Source organism: Muscardinus avellanarius, assembly GCF_963383645.1.
Source record: "Muscardinus avellanarius genome assembly, chromosome: 1".
NCBI classification, from domain to species: Eukaryota; Metazoa; Chordata; class Mammalia; order Rodentia; family Gliridae; genus Muscardinus; species Muscardinus avellanarius.
Genome location: NC_137786.1, coordinates 36,157,923 through 36,179,039, shown reverse-complemented (window position 1 = coordinate 36,179,039; position 21,117 = coordinate 36,157,923). Strand labels below are relative to the sequence as shown.

Here is a 21,117-nt window from a genome sequence, read left to right as displayed (position 1 = left end):
ACCCTCTGGAGATCAATAAGATCTCAGTACTCTGTATGAGGAAGAAGGTAAATGGAGAGGTAGAGGTGTGGGAGGTCACCAAGTACTGTGTACATGTATATCATTGTCAACATGATTTACATTATGATGTGAGACTGTGAGACTATAATGCACCAATAAAAGCACATTAGAATAGTGCTTCATATGTAAAGGTTTTAAATATGTAAGCTATTTTTATCATCACCCAAATTAATCCCAGTTAAGTTAGATTTAGAAATCTCAGTCTTCAGGCCAATAAAGGAATCAGAGGCTCAGATAATTTAGCATTAGTTACAGATGCCTTTATAACATGCCTTCTTTTGATCATCTGATGTGTATCTGGGGTCTCTCTTTAAAATATGTGTATCATGAAGTACATTCCTGACCAGATCCGGGAGACGCCGTGAAGCTTCTCAGGCTTGCTCTTTGCCACACTTCAGTCTGTGCATCAGACTTGGAGCACCAACACCGCGGTCCTCCTGCTGCCTCCCAGGACACCTTCCCCAGCAACCCAAGAGCCAGAAATGCTCGTGTCTCAAAGGCCTTTCTTGTGGTATGTAAGGTATAAGTAAGCATGACATCAAAAGTGGTTCACTGGAGAAGAAACCAGGCTTGCCCTAAAAGAGCCACCATGCTAATAACCAAATCAGAGATTATGAGAGACTGATTCATTCCACTGTGTGTTTACTTACCAATGTTTTTGTTCCAGTAAACCAAAAGTTACCTCCCACCTTGCAGAAAGCTGAGTACCCAGCAGGCCCAGGTCAGCTTATTTGAACTGTGGAAGACGTTAGCCCACCACCACTGCGCCTGATTCTGCCTGTTGCTTCCAGTTCACTTCCCTCTGGCTGGATCTTCAAAACAGTACTATTTCTCATTCAATAGCAGGCTATAATTTCCCTCTACTTCTGACAAACACCTTCACATAGAGTGATAGAAAATATATTTCAGATGTCAGTCTAGAAACCAAGCCCTCCTAATAAAATGAGTGTCAGGTCCATGCTGCTACTAAATGATTCCTGTTCTTCAAAAGCTGCGGGCTTCCAGCATGTCTGCCGGAACTAAGAAACACTTTGCCCTCGTATTTCTTCTGCTTTTTTAATTTTCTAAATTTGACCCTTCAGAAATTTGCCATGCAGTTCTTCCCGTCCTAATTAGGAAAGAACAAGGAACACATACTCCTGGGGACAGAAGAAGAAAAAAAATGTCTTCATCTATGTATCTCATATTCTTTCTTCTAACTAAAGATTAAATTATAATACTGATGTTGCACCATGTAACTCTTAGAACTGAAAAAAAAATGAAATTCAATACATGAGTAAAGTTTAATAAAAAATAAAAGGCGGGGAAATCTGACAGACTGGATCCAATTTCAACTACTTCTTAATTTGGTGACATGAAACGACCAAATGAGCCTCCATTTTTACATATATAAAATAGAACACATTACTCCTCTCCAGGGCAATTGTGGGGATTCCACCTATACCAATAGCCTAAGATAGAGCAGATGCCACAGCAGGTGTTCACAAACTGGTAGGTAGCTACAGCTATTTTTCAAATGAGTTTTATGTTTCATTTTCATGATTCAATAACTCTTAGAGGTAACTAACTCATTCTATGTAAGTAGGAGGATGGTAAGTTCGTAATTTATAGTCAAAGCTTCTTTCTAGAGAGGCTTAACCTAGATAGATGAAAGACCCTTCGTTCTGAACATCCTAGTAGTTTCGGTTTACAAATTTGGGAGCAATAGAGAAGAAGAGATGAACTGGAAAAATTGAGAGTTGGGATGAAGGGAGTAAAAGGACTGAGAGGGGCCTGGGGAGAGGAGAGCAAGAGAAAGGCTAAGGCAGGATGAGGCCAGACACCTCGCTGTGTTGAAGCTGTGAAGCACGTTTTGAGATGGAAAATTCCAGCCGAGATAGCGTGTACTTGTTTATTTAAGAACAAAGACGCATGTAGAGTAAATATTTTTAGGGGAAAAAAGGAACTGATTAGTACAAAAATGTGTGGTAATAATTGCCTGAGAGATAGAAGAAAGTTGATCAGTTGATCAGAGAAGGGTGCAGAGAAGCTTTTAAGTTACTGGCCATACTGGTGAGTGTGTGTGTGTGTGTGTGTGTGTGTGTGTGTGTGTAAGTTAACTGATTTAACCCAGGGGTGTTGAACCTCTGAACTACACCCCCAGCCCTTTCTATTTTTTACTTTGAAATACGGTCTCACTAAGTTTCCAAGGGTCTTGCTAAATTGCTGAGGCTGGTCTGGAACCTGTGATTCTCCTGTCTCATCTACCCAAGGTCTGGGATTACAGGCATGTGCCACCACACTCCACGCTCACCTACCATATTATATTTCTTAAGGTGAATACGGATGTACAGGGGTATTTGTTGTATTAATTTTCTTCAAATGACACATGTATGTTACCTACACTCTTTTGCATATATATAACATTTTATTATTTAAAAATAAAAGCATTTTGGCTGGGTGTGGTGGGTACATGCTTTTAATCCTAGTACTTGGCGGGCTGAGACAAGAGAATCAAAGTATCCAGGCCAGCCTCAGCAATTTAGCAAGACTCTCAATAACCAAGCAAGATCCTGTTTCAAAATTTTAAAAAAGCAAGAGGTATAGTTCAGAAACAGAATGCCCTGGGTTCAACCTCTATTACCACAAAAGAAAAAAATTTTTTTAAGTACTGAGGGTGGAACCCAGGGGCATTCGACCTCCGAGCTATACCCCCTGCACTATTTTTTATTCTTTATTTTGAAACAGGGTCTCGCTGAGTTGCAGAGGGCCTCACTAAGTAGCTGAGGCTGACTGCAAACCACAATGCTCCAGTCTCAGTCTCCCAAACGCTGGGATTACAAGCATGCGCCCCCACGCTTAGCTTCAAAAAAATTTTTTTTAATTCAAAAGCATTTTTATGTGAGGTGTCACTGTGGCAGTATAACAAGATTATTACACCAGTCATATCAGGTCCTTGATTTTTAACACTCATACAAGAAAGGCAATATGTTCCTTATTCACATGCAACAAAGGGTTAAGAACAATGCATAGGGATAAGTCACTTCTTTCCTGGCAAGAGCAAGGCCTAGGGTTCCATCATCATCCTACTACAGCAGCAAAAAAGAATGTCAACTAAAATGGCACAAGTTAAAAATAGCCCTACTTTGTAGAGTTAAACAATATGTATGCTTTGTAAACCACATAAAACATTTATGAAAACTGACCACATATTAGTCCTTAAGTCAATCCTCAACAAATAGCAAAAAGTTATTACATAAAAAATGGTCCCTGACAATTTGTAGGTTAGCAATCAGTGAAAGTAATGTAATTCAGTACCTGGAACGTATAGGAAAGGATATTTCCACTCAGTCTGTAGAACTCTCTTCCATCTCCACTAAACACTTTTCTGCATTGACCACCAAAACTTTTGGTGTTGATAACTTTGGTCATAAACTGACCAGTAAGGACATTGTACCTGTCAGAAAGAGAAAGAGATGAAGGAAGAAGTAAATGGTGGTTTAAAAAAATAGCAATAGTCTCTGGTCTAATTTCTAAGTCTTTGATCCATCTCAAGTTGATTCCTGTGCACGGTGAGAGGTAAGGATTTAGTTCCATCTTTCTACAAATGGATAGCCAGTTCTCCCAGCACCATTTCTTATCTTTTCTCCAGCATATGAGTTTGACCCTTTTTTTAAAGATTACAGATGAATGGATTGCAAAATTATAGGAAATACACACAATGGAATTCTGCTCAGCTATAAAGAAGAACAAAATCAAGTCATTCACAAGAAGATGGAAAGACCTGGAGAACCTTATGTTAAGTGAGATCAGCCAAGCACAGAAAGAGAAGGGACATATGTTTTCTCTAATATGTCCAAACTAGGGAGTATTAGGAATACCAGAGGGACTCCAGATATGGAGGGGAAAACTCAGCAAAGCTAAAATGGCAGGATAGGAGATGAAGAAGGCTGAGGTTGATGAATGGAGGAGCTATACCTGAATATGTGTAAAAGTATGAATACAGAATGGTTAACCTGGACACTCATTGTTAGGAGGGGGCAAGGGGGAAGCGGGGTGGTGGGGGAGGAAAAGTCACCAAGCGCAGTGTGAATGTATGCCATTTTCAATATGTTCCACATAAAAATAAAAAATAAATTTAAAGCAAATTTAAACATATATTAAAAAACAGAAATAGTACTTGCTAGGGAAAAATTATTAGAGGACTCAAGAAGATTTTTAGAACACTTCATGGTTAAGCACTTCTCTGAGAGAGTGCAAATAAAGAGAATAGCGTCCTAATGCACACCATGCATTATCCAGCATCTCCTACTTGATATAGTAGCTAACACTAACAGCTGGGAAAATTCGGCAGCTCTTCAGCCTTAGAACATAGTCAGAAAACACATAGGCCTGTTGTATCTATGGCAACAACTGGTTCTGAACTGAATCCATAGGTAAACCCAATACAATTGAGGTTACTCTGAAGGAGAGAGCACTTTCCTCAACAAATTATTCAGCCGATTGACACTTACTGCACTGAATGGTATGCTTCTTCAAGCAATTTCATACTGTTTCCCTGTTAATAAATGTAAAATATTACAAGAAAATCACGGTCATTCTCTCTCTCTCTCTCTCTCTCTCTCTCTCTCTCTCTCTCTCTCTCTCTTTCAGATTATTTTAAAGATTTAAAAATCTGAACTCAGATAATACAACCTCTAAAAGTTTCTTGCAATTCTTTTTTGAAGGGAAGACATGGGTTTTTCTCAACCTCTGGTGAAAATGAAGATTCCCCATCTACTTTATGCAATCACTTTTTAGTATTGTGTATTGTGATATGCTTGCTTCTTTCTTTACATCCTCCTTCCTTCCATTCTAACATCTCTTCATTCTCTTGAGAAGTCCCACATAATTCTCATATTCTCTCTCTCTTTCTCTCTCTCTCTCTCTCTCTCTCTCTCTCTCTCTCTCTCTCCCTCCCTCCCTCCCTCCCTCCCTCCCTCCCTCCTCCTCTCTCTCCCTCCCTCCCTCCCTACTACAAGGTAAAAAAACTATCTAGATTTCCCTGGTGCTAAAATCAGGACTGTCCTGAGACAATGGGTCACTACATCTTACTACATTTATCTAGAATCATACAGGTAGGAGTGTTATAAATTGTTTCAGGATGTGGCAAAGAGCTCTGAGCCAATGAAAATGCTTGGATGTTGGGTAAATTGTTATGAGACTCACCAAACCCATATGATAAAGCAAAAAGAAATGAAAAACTGCCACCCACTGATATACACCGGAGGCTGCTCAGCACCTTACCCATTGCCTGTAAGCTCCACGTTGGGAGGAGGTTTATCCATGTCACAGGAAGGTCTGCTTTCAGAGTCCTCACATCTGTCTTCATCAGCACCATCTTCTTCACAATCAGAATCCCCGTTGCAAACCAACAATTTACTGATACACTGACCTGAACAACAGAGAAGCCGACACATAAATGCAAAAGAGGGGAAAAGGGAAACCCAGCCTGGAACTGAAGGGTGTTGTTCCTCATGCCCAGTACTGCTTTCATGTGAATATAAGATAAACCCTCAAAGCATCTAGGAAAAGGCTAGAGATTATTTTGGTCTTTATTTTGCAGTACACAGGATTGCTTTTCACCTTGGATAGATACAAAATTAAAAATACAGGGCCTCGACTCAAAATTCCAAGCCCTTACCCATAAACATCAAGCAGTTTTATCTAAATCTTCCAAGATTCATACAATGCTAACTACTGGTTACAATGACCTCCTGCCCTTCAACTTTTCATTTTTGTCCTATAGTCATTATCCAAGATCCTGAATTTGTGCTTTTCTTGGTTGGTTAGAGTTGTACTCTTTGTGAGCACTGGGAACATGTTAAGCATTCTTTTAGCATCTATTCTATGCAAGATCCTCTTCCTGATATTGGTGGATACATGCAAATAAAAATGATATTTTCAATATTTTAATATGCTTTAAAGTCTCACATGGAAGACTATGAAAATATAAGTTATTATAAGTCAACAATATAATTGTAATGATAGCCATAAGCTCAGGAAATACTGACAGGTACCAGCTGATCTACCCCACCTCCCTTCCCAGCATCATTTCCAACTATCCTCTCACTAGCTTCATGTATCCGGGTCATACTAGGTCATTTGCATGAATCTATCGTGTCCAATAATCTTACACTTAGCTTTCTCTCTGTCAAGGAGAGTTTTCTCTATCTAGTTCCCACTTGTCCTTCAAAAATCAAGTTAGATACCATGCCCTCTTGAAACTCTTCCTACCCCATGAACTCTGATAGATGCTCTTCCTCTGCAAAAATAGGATGCTTTGTGCACAAATATCCTTGTAGTTTAGCGTGTAGCCCACTCCACTCTCACTCAATGCAATGCAGCAGACATTGGGTGAGAATCTACTATGTGCCAGACATTTCAGATGTCAAAATAAAAGAGGTATAAACTATTTATTCAAGGAGTTCAGAGTCTACCAAGAGAGATATTCAGGCCAACAAAAGATGTAAATTACAGATAGTACAAGAAATGTTTGGAAGACAGAAAAAAAAACATTTGTTATTCAGTTCTGTTGGGGGTTTAGAAAAGGGTTTCTCAAAGAAGCTATTATTTGGTTTGAATTAAAACTAAAATAGGAGTTTGGCAGGTATTGTTGAAAAACCCTTCTAAGACAATGATTCTTTACATACTATTCCTCTCATAAAACTTTAATGTTTTTGAGAGAAGATATTATATATTTCATTTCCATATCTACAAACCTCATCACTATATTTGGATCATAATAAGAATAATAAAGTTACTTGCTAAAAGTTATTGAATGACCTGACTGTATAAATGTAGCATAGACTGTGTCAAATAATCCTCAAGGTCCAAAGTGTTTCTATCACCCCATGTGTAGGAGGAGTTAACTGTTTTTCTCCTTGATTCACTAGAGTTACTTTACTTATAAACATAATTTGGGCAGAAACATTGTTTTTACCCATTCTCATGTCTATACCAGACCCCCTCTGCATCTTCAGACCCCCTCTGCATCTTCAACATAAACTCAATGTCAAGAACTGTTTGACCAGTTAAGACCCATAAGTCTCTTCAGAAAACCAACAGATGTTCATATCTTAATAAGTAGATGCCTCTCTTGCATTTGAAAGAATCATGGTAGAATGAACGATTGATATAGCAACATAAATCCTGCTGATATTTGGAGGAAAGGAATTTATAGGCCAATAGAAACTCAATAAAATTCAACAAATAAATATCAAACAAGTTTAAAAAAAAAAAACACAGTATGATGAGCCTGTGGATAACAAGTTACCTGAAAAACACCGGAAACGTTCTCCACAGCCCTCTTCTGTTGGACACCCCTGTGTAGGTTCACATGACTGTGTTTCAAATGTGCTTCCAACACAAGGCTGGCCCCCGTACTGCCCATAAACAGCAATTGACCGCCTGCGAGTCTAAACACAAAATAGAAGCCGAGTGTGATGGTGCCCACCTGTAATCCCAGTTTTGGGGAAGGTAAAACAGGAGGATTGAGGGTTCAAGGCCAGCCTCACCAACTTAATGAGACCCTGTTTGAAAATAAGTAAAATAGGGCTCAGAAGTAGAATGTCCTGGGTCCAATCCTCACTACTCCCCTCCCTCCACTTCCCCCCCAAAATTTGCCTCATTTCCAGAAGGCTTAAACCTTAAGTGAAGACCAACAGAGTATGTATACAAACCAACTCTGAATCCTACATTCATCCTAAATTGGGTTAGAAGTGGGGATTTCTTAGGATGTATGTTCACAAAACAGCAGTTTGAATTCTGAGAGTCTTCCTAAGTGGGATCTAGCCCTGGCACCTCCCATTGTGTTTAAGCAGAGGGACCATGAGGAAGGAATGGACTCAGTAACACTTCTTGATACTTCTTTAGTTTCTACTTTTAACTGATGAAGACAAGTCCCACCTGTGATTCATCAGCATGTCCTTCCTGAGGTTCAGAAGCTCAGGCCATGTCATGTACATGAGAAATGTTCCCCTCCGCATCCCAGGACGCCCCTGAGGCTGCCTGCTCTCCACAATCTCATTGTCACCTGTCAAATCCAGACCCAGTGACCCTTCTTCATTCTCACTTGTCTCTTTCTGAATAAAAATATTGCTTTATAATCTAGGGTTGTATTCATCGCATGGTGACCTTCACTCAAAGAAATAAATTACTTATATGAAAAATACCCTCTGTCTACTTCTATTTAGAATTCTTCTTGTTTTTTAAATTACAAAAATGTTTTATGTGTTCGGTGTTTCTTTGACTTTTGCCTCATTATTCATGTACCTTGCTGCTTATAATCAGAGTTATCATCTATTTTCTAGAAGCCAAGTTCTTCATTCTGATAATACTTCAAAACAGAAACTATTGAAAAAACAGAAACTATCTTCTATAATATGGCTCATTGCTTTAAAAAAAAACTTTTTTTTCCTCTCAAAATGCTAAGGATTAAAACCAGGACCTTATACATACTAAGCAAGTGCTATATCACTAAGCTGCATTTCTGTAACTTTTTTATTAAATTTTTTTTTTGGTGGTACTGGGGGTAGAACCCAGGGACTTTCTGCCTCCAGGATACACTCCCAGACCTATTTTATATTTTTATTTTGAAACAGGGTCTCATTAAGTTGCTGAGAGCCTCACTAAGTAGCTGAGGCTGGCTTCGAACCTGTGCCATCCTCCTGTCGCAGCCTCCCAAGCACGGGGATTACAGCGTGTGCCACCATGCCCGGCCCTATACCTTATTATTTTATTTATTTTTAAATATTGAGGCAGACTCTCACTAAATTGCTGAGGTTGGCCCCAAATTTGCCATCATCTTGCCACTGACTTTTGAGCAGCTCAGATTGCAGGTGAGTACCACCTTATCTGGCTTAAAATAATTTTTAAATATATTTTTATCCAATCTGAGCCATTTAAAAATATTTAAATAAACATTCAAATGTTCAGAAACTTTAGAACATATAATCTATTTCTAGAAATTTATCCTAAGAAAATTATGAAAACAGAACAGATATTCACGTATAAAAAAATCCATGTAATTAAAAATGAAAACAACTTAAATATGAAACAATAGTATAAGTACAGTAGATACATTCGATAGGGATAATTACATACTGGAATATAACTCAGTCATTATAAATTCATGCTGATAGTATAATGTTAGCTTTAAATGGTATAATACAGCCATGCATGGTGGTGCATGCCAGTACTTGGGAGACTGATAGGAGAATCAGAAGTTCAAGGATTGCCTCAGCAACCTAGCAAGACCCTGTTTCAAAGGGGCTGGGAGTTTAACTTGAAGATAGAATGTCCCTGGGTTCAATTCCCAGTGCCACAATAAAAAAAAACTATGATTAAATAATATTTTTAAATTATATACACAAATAAGCCGGGCGTAGTGGCGCACGCTTGTAATCCCCACACTCACGAGGCGGAGACAAGATAGCTCAGCTTCAAAGCCAGCCTCGCTAGCTTAAGAGACCCTGTTTCCAAATAAAAAATATAAAAAATAGGTCTGGGAGTGTAGCCCGAAGGTTGAAGGGTTTCCAGGAACCCCAGTACCACCAAAAAAATTATATACACAAATAAAATAAGCTGAAAGAGTAAATATCAAAATGTTATTATACTTATTTCTCCCATTATAATTATGAATACTGCTTTCTTTCTTTATGCTCTTATGTATTTTCTTCAATGAACATTTTATAAAGTAAAAAAAATATCTCTTGAAGTATTGTACAATATCCAGATCAAGTAAATGTCTTATTTGTATGATTTAGAAATAAAATTTTAAAGCAGTAAATAATTGTTTATGGTTGGTCTCTAATTGTGAAATAAAACAAAGAAGCCATTTTGCTATTTGATAGTGTTTGAAATGAGAAAAAGAATTTGAGCTCAGTGAATATAAAATAGATTTTGAATTATCGGGTAATTTTCACTTCATGCTATTTCCATTTCCCTAATAAGGAGTTAGTGAGTTATTTTTCATTTTTAGCCAATGTACATTTTGAGTCAAAGATAAGATTTAGAGAAGTCCTTCAAGAAAAATGAATGGAAAAATTACTTTATCATATTAATTATTGAACAAATCATACTTATTTCCCTTCAAAATTGCTAAAATAAGTTTTCAAAAAATATTAATACTGATTAATGAACATTCAGATTTTAATACCATTTTGGCTGTACTTATGCTGTTTATACATATGGGTAATCAAATACAAAGCTTCATGGGGTCCTACCTGAGTCTTGGTACAGCCGCTGCATTCTGACCAAGGGCCATAGGAATCCCACTGGCAGTCGACTGGAGAGGAGGCACTATTATAATGTCCAATCGCCCATGATTAACAGATAAGAAGATAAGTAAGGGGGTTAAAAATGAACATAGTAAAAAATGCTTCAATTTTTTTCCTAAGAGAAACTAAAAGTTTTTTTTTAATATATAAAATGGGGGCAGAGGAACACATTTTATTACAGATTAACATTTATCAAACATCTATTATGTACAAGGCACTATTAAGACATTAGAGTTGTAGAAATAAGAGATGGGTTATTAACTATTTCTAAAACAGGTGATAGACACACAGATGTAAATAATCATAACCTACTAATTTGATATAGTATGTCTTCATAATGAGATGTTATAATGTGTTGTGGAAGTAAAGAGAGAGGACTGCCCAAAGTTGGGGGGGGTCGGTGAGCACACACAGGAGGAAGGAGCCATGCCCCTGAATGGATGAGGGATTCTGCACGATAATTCAAAGAGCTGCCCCGAAACAACTGAAAGACAACTCCAGTGAGGAACACTAATGCGACTCTATGAGGAGCTACCTTAAAACCTAGAGGATAAAAGCACAACAATTCATATTTTAAAATTCCTCATGTTCATTTAGGCTACTTCTCAAACAAACACTCAAGTGGTGTCATTTGGGCTTAAATAATTCTACTCCAGTAATTTACACATGGAAAATAGAGCTGAACCAGATGTGGTGGTGCATGCCTATAATCCCAGTACTTGGGAGACTGAGACAGGAGGATTGCAGGCTCAAGACCAGTATGCAGTGGCTTAGCAAACCCTACTTCAAAATAAAAAATAAAATAGAGCTGGATCGTAGCTCAGAGATAGAATGCCCCTGATTTCAAGCCCAGGTGCCAACTAAATAAAATAAACAAATAAACAAGTTGGCTCCTATAGGATATTCAACTCTATCTGTAGAAGAGGTCACTGGGTTCATCCTGAAAGATTAAGACTTGCCAAAAAAAAATAAGGGAAGCAGGATTCTTGGTTTCTGGATTTCCAGCCCATTTCTGGGCCACAAAGACATCTTGAATCAAGGTAAATCTTGCACATCTTAAGACTGTCAGAGAGCTGTGCAAGTAAAGAATCCCATTCTGCAGCATGAGGGCCTCAGGTGCTCATCTGGAACCAACCTTGGTAGTCTGTTTTCCTAATGATCCAAATACCAGAGCATACTTGACATTTACACTATCTGAATTTACTGTTATTTGTCTACTTTGTGTCCCAGAGAAAACAGGGACCTTCCCCAACCACAAGGACTTAGGAAAAAGAGCAGAGCTGGCTTGGCCTTCTTCTGTGTCCCTACATCACCCTGTGCAGGGCCGTTAGTGCACACATATCACAAAGAACTGTCTCAGGACTTGAATCACCCAGCAGATGCTCAGGGTCATCCTGCTCCTCACTGCACCCCCAGGTCCTAGCTCAGCCCCTGACACATACTCTCATAGTTCCACAAAGTGAACTGATCCCTTTACGCCCATCTCACAGTAAAAACAAAACAAGGTAAATGACACTGGCTGTTTTCCAGGTCCCAAAAACCAATAAAACTATTTTCTCAGAAAACTCCCAACCTTTAAAATCCAAAGAACATTTGCAAGGATTACATTTAAAGATCAAATGCTCCTCTAGGATGTGTAGATCTGCTATGATTTTCTGAATGACAAGTAAAACCATGGTACTGGGGCAAAAATCGTAGGGCTTTTTTAGTTTTCAAGGCTTTTTTTCTTACAGGGAAAAGTAAAGTAAAAGAAGAATAAGACTAAAACACACTTCTGTTGTCACTGCTTTGTCTAAAAATATGGGGACCGAGAAAAGCGGGGCTTAAGAGCCCCGCTAACAACCAATCTCCATTACCACAAAATCAGCGCCTTTCATAGCCAGAAAACACCATCACCAGTGAAACAAAAAATCACCAGGCTCCAGAGAGAAAGCGGACTGAGAACAGAGCCACAGAGGAGATAACCGGCCTCATGCCCGAGGACGCGGCAGACGCGGCAGCAGCGCCATACTGCCGGCGGCACCGGAGAATTCACGGGACGGCTACAGCAAGCCGAGGTGAGCCACTGTGGAAAAGCCAGGCGGGATTTCTCCGCGCAGAGAGCATCTAAAGCTCCCAGTGGCCGAGTTCAGCACACGCTGCAGGGATTCAGAGTGGAAATCAAAAACAAGAAGAAAAACACCAGCCCCACAGCTGAGGGCATAGCAGCGGCGCCATATTGCCACCGGCGGCAGCAGCACCGAATTCAGCGAGGCCAGTACAGCTACATCTGCGTACTCAAGAATAGTGAGTCAAATTGCGGGCCACAGAGGAGAAATCCCAGTACTGTACTCCCTGGGACTTGACTCAGTGGGGGAGGGGCGGTGGCACAGATATCACACCATAGGAGAACGTGCAACCTGGCACCCCCCACAGTCTAAAGTAGCCTCTATTGACTCTCTGGGTCGGAGACTCTGTGATAAAACCCAGTAAATGAGTAGTGGAGTCTGAGATACTACTGACTCGAGATCCAGAACACCTTAAGTGAAGTCATAGTGACCCAAGGGAAGAACCCAGAGAAGGCACAAACATCCGAAATCATGGGAAAGAGGAATAATACTGGAGCAATAAACGCCCACAACCCCACAACATCAGAACCCGATAAAACAGAAAATCAGAGATTTCTAGAAGATCAAATCAGGAAAATAACTGTAGAAATAATAGAGGTGCTTCGAAAAGAACTCAGAGAGAGCCAAAAAGAGATAAAGGATGCAATTAATGAAGTAAAGGCCTCAATTCAAAGCACAAACAACCGATTAGAACACATGGAGAACAGAATCTCGCTCTTAGAAGATGAGCAATCCAAAAATGAACGCATAGTTTCTAATCTAGAAAAAAATATCCGACAGCAGGAATCTGACATTGAAGAAATATGGGCCCATTTTAAGAGAGCTAACCTAAGAATAATTGGAATAGAGGAGGGAAAAGAAAGTGAAACCAAAGGGATCAGCAATCTCTTCAAGGAAGTAATAGCAGAAAATTTTCCAGACATAGAGCAAGAGGTCGATACACAGGTCCAGGAAACTTATAGAACTCCCTTTAGACAGGATCGGAGAAGAGGATCCCAATGCCACATAATTGTCAAAATGACCAATGTGGAAGCCAAGCAGAGAATCTTAAAGGCAACAAAAGCAAAGGGCCAAGTGACATTCAGTGGCAAACCAATTAGAATCACTCCATACTTCCCAAACCAAGTTATGAGAGGCAGAAGGGCTTGGAGTAACATATTCCAAACTCTGAAAGAAAACAACTTCCAGCCAAAAATTTCCTACCCAGCAAAACTTTCTATCAAATTAGATGGAGAAATAAGAAGCTTCCATGACAAACAGAAACTGAAGGAATTTATGTCTTCAAAACCAGCACTAGAGAAAATACTCAAAGAGATTAACTACAAAGAAGAAATAGGTAATACACTCCAGAACTAGAGAAACAAGATTTTCCATCCAACAGACAACTAAGATTGGTTATCTGTGGAGATTCATTATTTATGTTAGTCTTTTACCTATCTCTAAAGGGTATTGTTTGCCTTTATTGTTGTTAATTTCTAGGATTTCTAGTTGGAATATTAATATACCTTCAGATATAGCATTTGGAAATATTTTATCTCATTCTATTAGTAACTTTTAACTCCGTTTACATTGTCTTTGGATATACAATATTTTTTTTATTTTTTAGGGAGTTTGTATACTCCTCTGTTGCCTGTGCCATTGAAATCATAACCAAGAAATCACTGCCAATTTCAGTGTTGTGAGGTTTAATGACCTAGATTTTCTCCTAAAAGTTTATAGTCTTAAGATTTATATTTAGGTCTATTATCTATTTTGAGTTAATATTTGTATATGGGGTTAGGTAAGGGTCCAATTTTATTCTTTTCCATGTAATTATTATTTTTAACAATATTTAGTTAAAAGATTATCATTTCCACCAACAAATGTTTGTGGAAACCTTGTCAAAAATAACTTGACAATATAGGGAAGAATTTAGCTCTAGGCTTTTATTTAACTCCAATGGTTTATATATCTGCCTTTAGAATAGTACTACACTGTTTCAATTATTGTAGCTTTAGATGGTTTGAAATCAGAAAATATATATCTTCTAGCTTTGTTCTTTTTCAAGATCATTTTGGGTACCTAGAGTCCATATTCCATATTAGGATAGATTTTTTTCTGAAAAATAAATAAATAAATATATGATAGTTTCACCTAAAAAATAGAAAAAAATATTCTCTGGTAAGAAAGAAAGCAAAAAGAAATATTGAAATGTTATCTTTAAGTCATCAAAAGCTTGGTATCAGACAAATGAAACTGTTATGTGAGATTATCATTTTTAATTTTAGATAAATTGCCATAATACTAGATGTCAACTACTAAGCCAAGCATGGGAGGGAGGGATGGGGAGAGAATGGGGTGGGGATCGGGTGGGGGCTGACTGGGATAAGTGTGCATGTATGTCTACAAAAGTATGTATCCTATTATGATGTATGAATACAGTGCACCAATAAAAAAATAATAATAAAAAAATAAATAAAATAAAAAAATAAAAATAAATAAAATAAAAATATGGAAAGACAGAACATGTTGGAAGGCCTAATGGTTTGGATTTAGAACATCCCCTAGCACTCACAGAAACAAGGTTGCACTGTTGGAAGGGAGCTGGTTGCTGAGAGGGGTTTCTAGGGCTTGGCCTTGGAGATTATGTGGTTCCTCCTTCCCTGCTCTTGCTCTCTCTACTCCAGCTCTAAAGTGGGAGCAGAACCTTGCACTCTCCCTCTCTCCACTTCCCTTGGCCTTACATGGACTGAACCCATAATCTCCAAACAAACAGTGAGCAAATAAATCTTCCTTCCTCTAAGTTGCAATGTAAATCGTTTTGGATTGTAGCAGTGAGAATGTTGACCAAGACAGAAGTAAGCACACTTGATCTGCAATGTGGGAATTAGACCACACTAAAAAAAAGTCTTTAAAATTTTTAAGAATATTTTTAATGATTTCCGCATGGAATCCAAAAAAAATTCTCACCTTGATAAACCTTGGAACTGTACTGTACATCCCACAAAAATGAATAAGCTTATTGCCTAGAGAAGAAAAACAATAAAGCGTTATTTTAGATTTTATTTAATGATTTTAAAATCAAGACATTTGTATAAGTCCATATAAAAGGATGATAATTCTACTTTTCTTTTAAGATTCTACTTTAAGCAGAAGTTTGAAAGCTTTCCAAAGAAATTAAAAATAGAACTACCATATGATACAGCAGTTCACTACTGCATATATATATATAACATAAAATCACTATGTCAGTGAGATTTCTGCACCAGGTGTAGTGGTACACACCTGTAATCCTAGTACTTAGGAGGCTGGGACAGGAGGATCATAGGTTCAAGGACAGACTCAGCGACTTAATGAGGCCCTCAGCATCCTGACAAGACCCTGTTTCAAAATAAAAAATAAAAAAGGCTAGAGGTGTAGCTTAGAGATAGAATGCCTCTGGGTTCAATCCCCAATGCTGAGAAAGAAAGAGGGAGAGAGAGATGGATTGATTGATTGATTGATGATTATTTGATTATGACAGCTTTATTCATAATAGTCAAGATATGAAATCAACCAAATGGTTATCACTGGATGAACAGATAAAGAAAATGTGATCTGAGGGAATGGGAATATAGTTCAGTGGTAGAACACTTGCCTCACATAGACAAGACCCTGTGTTCAATCCCCAGCACCACAACAAAAAAAAGTATACATACAAAGCTCTCCTAGGATGTTCAATTAAATATTACTCAGCCCCAAAAAGAAGAAAAACCTGTCACTAGTGACAGCACAGGTGAACTCAGAGGGCATTAACGTTAAATGAAATAAGTCAAGTACAAAAAGACAAATACCACATTCTAGCTCACTCACCAGTGGAATCTAAAATGTTTAACTCATAGAAGTAAAAAGAATGGCCAGAAGCTAAGGAGGTGGGCAGTTGGAGGGACTGAGGAGATCATTGTCAAAGGTTATAAACTTTCAATTAGAGGAGGAATTACCTCAAGATGTTAATTGTAGCTAGGCATGGTGGTACACACCTGTCATCCCAGTACTTGGGAGACTGAGACAGGAGGGTCACAGGTTCAAGATCAGCCTTAGCAACTTAGTGAGACCCTTCACAACTTAGACCCTTTTTTATTTTTTTGGTGGTACTGGAGGTGGAACCCAGAGGCTTTCTACCTCCGGGCTATACTCCCAGACCTTTTTTCTAATATATATTTTTTATTTGGAAACAGGGTCTCACTAAGTAGCTGAGACTGGCTTCGAACCTGTGCAATCCTCCTGTCTCAGCCTCCCAAGCACGGGGATTACAAGCGTGTGCCACCACGCCCAGCAACTTAGACCCTTTTTGCAAAAGAAAAAATATAAATAGGGCTAGGGGTGTAGCTCAGAGGTAGAATGCCCCTGGATTAAATCCTCAGTATCTCACATACACACACACACACACACACACACACACACACACACACACACATACACACACATGCATCCACACATACACACAAAGATATTAATTGTACAACATGGTAATGATAGTCAATAATATTGTCTCGTGTTCTTGATGTTAACGGAGATTTTAGGTATTCTCACCACATATGTAAGTATACGAGGTAACATACGTGGAGATTAGCTCAACTGAGCCATTCAACAATGTGTACATATTTTAAAACATGATGTACAGCCAGGCATGGTGGTACACACTTGTAATCCCAGTACTTAGGAGGCTGAGACAAGAGGATCACACATGTTCAAAGCCAGCCTCAGCTACTTAGTGAGGTTCTCAGCAACTGAGACCCTGTTTCAAAATAAAATATAAAATAGGTCAGGGGTTTAGCCCGGAGGTAGAGACCCCTGGGTTCCATCCCCAGGTCCACACACACACACAAAAAAAAATGATGTACATAAATATACACATTTTTTGTCTGTCAGTTTTTAAAAATAAATAATTTTAAGGCAAAAATTGCTGTAATCCTGTGGCTTATACCTCCCACGGATTGCTCCCATAAAGACCACAAGGGTTGGGCAATACTGGAGACAAGTTGCAACTACTCGGTCAGCAGAGTTGAACAGCCGGGCACTTCCCGAGGGTCCCAGTGTCCCCGGTCCCTTTCTCCACTCTGTTCTGTCTCACTTCAGCAACTGTGAGGACTCTAGAGTGGGCAAGCTTAGGAGAAGAAGCAGAGCCGATGCTGGGAGGAAAGAGGGAAATGAGCCCAGTGAACAAGTGATCAGAAGTTGGGGTGCACCAGCGGTGGCGGGAGGCAGGGGTAGGAGGAGCCCAGGGTCCAGGCCAGCATCAGCAACTTAGAAAGGCTCCCCAAAACCTAGCGAAATCTGCTTCAACATAACTAATAAAACAGGGCTGGGGTGTATCTCAGAGGTAGAATGCCCCTGGATTCAATTCCTAGCACCACAGAAATAGTAACAAGTTGCTGTGCAGCCTAGGCAGGAGGCAGTGGCCCTCCTTTTATTCCCTTAGGGCGGTAGGTGGCTCCCTCCATATTTATAACACCCCTGAGGCCTTTTAGAATCATGTTTATACACTAATATAAGCCTAAGTACTGAGGATCTGACAAGTTACAAAAATGTATGTAAAATAATGATTGTATTCTTTTTTTTTTTTTTTTTTTTTTGGTACTGGGGTTCCTGGAAGCCCTTCTACCTCCGGGCTACACTCCCAGACCTATTTTTTTATATTTTTATTTAGAAACAGGGTCTCCTAAGCCAGGGCGGGCGGCTGGCTTCGAAACTGCGCGATCCTCCTGTCTCCGCCTCCCAAGCGCAGGGATTACAAGCATGTGCCACCACGCCCAGCTTGTATTCTATTTGAAAAATCAAACATGTATTAAACTATCTAGAAATAGAACACATGATAATAGTTTATTTCTAGTTTTAAAATTGTAGGTAGTTTCCATTATCTTATTTTTATTTATATGTATTTTCCTATGTTTACTGACAACTAAAGGTGGGAAAGGGGGGAAGGTGAGTGTAATTCAAATCTTTACTGGTGAAATTTTAAGAATATCAAATGTATTCAATTCATAACTCAGTATAATAGTCCTTAAAATTACCCCACATTACAAGAGGCCAATATCCTTTGTCCTCTTCCTGAGCTCTTAACTTTCTTCCAATTCAATGTATCCATAGAGTATCTTTCCAATTTTTTCCTGGGGGGCAAGAGGGGTTGTAGATTGAGTACATACCTCCAAGCTATACTCCCAGTCCTTTTTATTTTTTTATTTTTGGAACAGGGTCACACTCAGTTGCTAAGGGTCTTGCTAAATTGCTGAAGCTGGCCTTAAACTTGGAATCTTCCTGTCTCATCCTCCCAAGTACAAGGATCACAGGTGTGAGAACTATAGTGAGACCCTCCACAACTTAGACCCTTTTTTCAAAAGAAAAAACATAAATAGGGCTGGGGGTATAGCTCAGAGGTAGCATTTTTTTTCCCCAGACTCTTCTGCTAGCCTTCCTAGATCATCTACCCTCTAATTAGGTATCCCTTGGCCGGGTGTGGTGGCCCAAACTTGTAATCCCAGCATTCTGGAGGCAAAGCCTGGATGATCATGGTTTGCAGACCTCAGCTACTTAGATGAGACCCTATTTCAAAAAATAAAGACTAATTAAGTATCTTCGTTTCAGCTGTAAAATCCTACTTGGCTATTTCTGTTTTTTATAGTTCTAAAAATCTTTAAGCCTATTATCCTCATTAGCCTATTAAGAAGGGTGGAAAGATACCCAGGTTTCCTGCAGCTGAAAAGAGTGAACAGTAATGAGAGAGATCATGAACACTCTCCCGACTTCAGCAAACAGTAAAGTGAAGAAATCTTAACATTTTTAACATTTATAATCTATGTGGATTTTGTTTTCTTCTTCAATAACATGTCTTTCCTCTGTGCCCTGTCAGCTCATTTTTTTCCTGTTTTGGGGAAAGCACATTTCATAGCTTTACCCTTCAACCTTAGTCATTAACATGGTGTTGCACTCCTGTCATGCCAGTGCTTTGGAGGTGAGACAAGGGGATCACGAGTCCAAGGAGAGCCTCAGAAATGTAGTGAGGCCCTCTGCAACTTAGTGAGACCCCATTTCAAAATAACAATAATAAAATAGATTTAGATGTGGTGGTGCATGCCTATAATCTCAGTACTTGGGAGGCGAGGCATGAGGGTTGCAGGTTCAAAGCCAGGCTTAGCAACTTAGCAACACTGTGTTTTAAAATAAAATAGAGATAGGGGTAACTCAAAGCTAGAATATGCCTGTGTTCAATCCCAAGAACCACTAATAAAAATATATAAATAAACAAATAAGACTGGGGGTATAGCTTAGAGGTAGAATGCCCGAGTTCGATCTCTAGTACAACAAAAAGGTCCTATTTTAGAAAAATTTTAGAACAATATAAGATTCAAACTTTATCATTAATTTAAAACTGCTCACCGAATCCCAACTCCTGGATGCTCATCATGGGGCTGGGGAGGAGGAAGTCCACTCCAAAATTTCTCTACCTTATTTTTTCCCCTTTTTCCCAGGCTACTTCTGTCTTCAAAGAGCAGCAAAATGGAGAAGAACAAGATTCAGAAAGAATCTTACTTAGTTGCTGGGCATGGGGGCCATGCCTATAATTCCAGTACTTAAAAAGCTGAGACAGGGCCGGGCGTGGTGACGCACGCTTGTAATCCCCGTGCTTGGGAGGCGGAGACAGGAGGATCGCGCTTGTTCGGAGCCAGCGGCGCTGGCTTAAGAGACCCTGTTTCCAAATAAAAAGTTTAAAAAAATAGGTCTGGGAGTGTAGCCCGTGGGAGTGTATCCCAGAGGTGAAGGGCTTCCAGGAACCCCAGTACCACCAAAAAAAAAAAAAAAAAAAAAAAAAGCTGAGACAGGAGGATCACAGGTTCAAGGACAGCCTCAGCAACTTAGTAAGATGCTGTTTCTTTTCTTTTCTTCTCTTCTCTTCTCTTTTCTTTTCTTTTCTTTTCTTTTCATTTCTTTTGTGGTACTGAGGATAGAATCCCTGAGTTGCATCCCCAGTCTGAGCTATACTCTCAGCCCTATTTTTATTATTTATTTTGAAAAAGGGTCTCACTGAGTTGCAAAGGTCTTCACTAAGTAGCTGAGATTGTCCACAAACCACAATCCTCCTGTCTCAGCCTCCCAAATGCTGGAATTACAAGTGTGTGCCACCATGTCCAGCTCTATTTTTATTTTGAAACAGAGTCTCAGAGTTGCAGAGAGCATCACTAAGTAGCTGAGGCTGACCACAGACCTGTGATCCTCCTGTCTCAGCCTCACAAATACTGGGATTACAAGTGTGCACCATCACACCCGGCACTAGACACCATTTCAAAATAAAAGGGCTGGTGGTGTAACTCAGGGATAAAACGTCAATGGATTCATTTTCCAATACAGAAGGAAAAGGAGGGGGGGGGAGGAGAGAGACGGGTGTGGTGGTGCACACTTGTAATTCAAGTACTTGGGAGGCTGGGCCAGAAGAATACATGTTCGAGGCCAGCCTCAGCTACTAAGTGAGGCCTTTTGCAACTGAGTGAGACCCTGTTTCAAAATAAAGAATAAAAAGCCAGGTGTGGTGGCGCATTCTTGTAATCCCCGCAAATGGGAGGCTGAGACAGGAGGATCGAACAGGTTCAAAACCAGCCTCAGCTACTTAGTGAGACTCTCAACAAATTAGTGAGACC

At 39.4% G+C, this 21,117-nt stretch overlaps 1 protein-coding gene across 1 annotated transcript in view; it reads right to left on the bottom strand.

Annotated features, from left to right (window-relative positions):
* The window catches only part of C7 (complement C7), a gene marked incomplete at both ends in the record, with an annotated part of 76,459 nt that overhangs the window by 41,068 nt on the left and 14,274 nt on the right, over positions 1-21,117 (bottom strand). Inside the window, 5 exons of the mRNA XM_080701629.1 lie at positions 3,358-3,496; positions 5,326-5,473; positions 7,355-7,496; positions 10,305-10,380; positions 15,416-15,471. Coding sequence (XP_080557755.1) covers positions 3,358-3,496; positions 5,326-5,473; positions 7,355-7,496; positions 10,305-10,380; positions 15,416-15,471 — 561 coding nt within the window. The remainder of the gene's footprint in view (positions 1-3,357; positions 3,497-5,325; positions 5,474-7,354; positions 7,497-10,304; positions 10,381-15,415; positions 15,472-21,117) is intronic.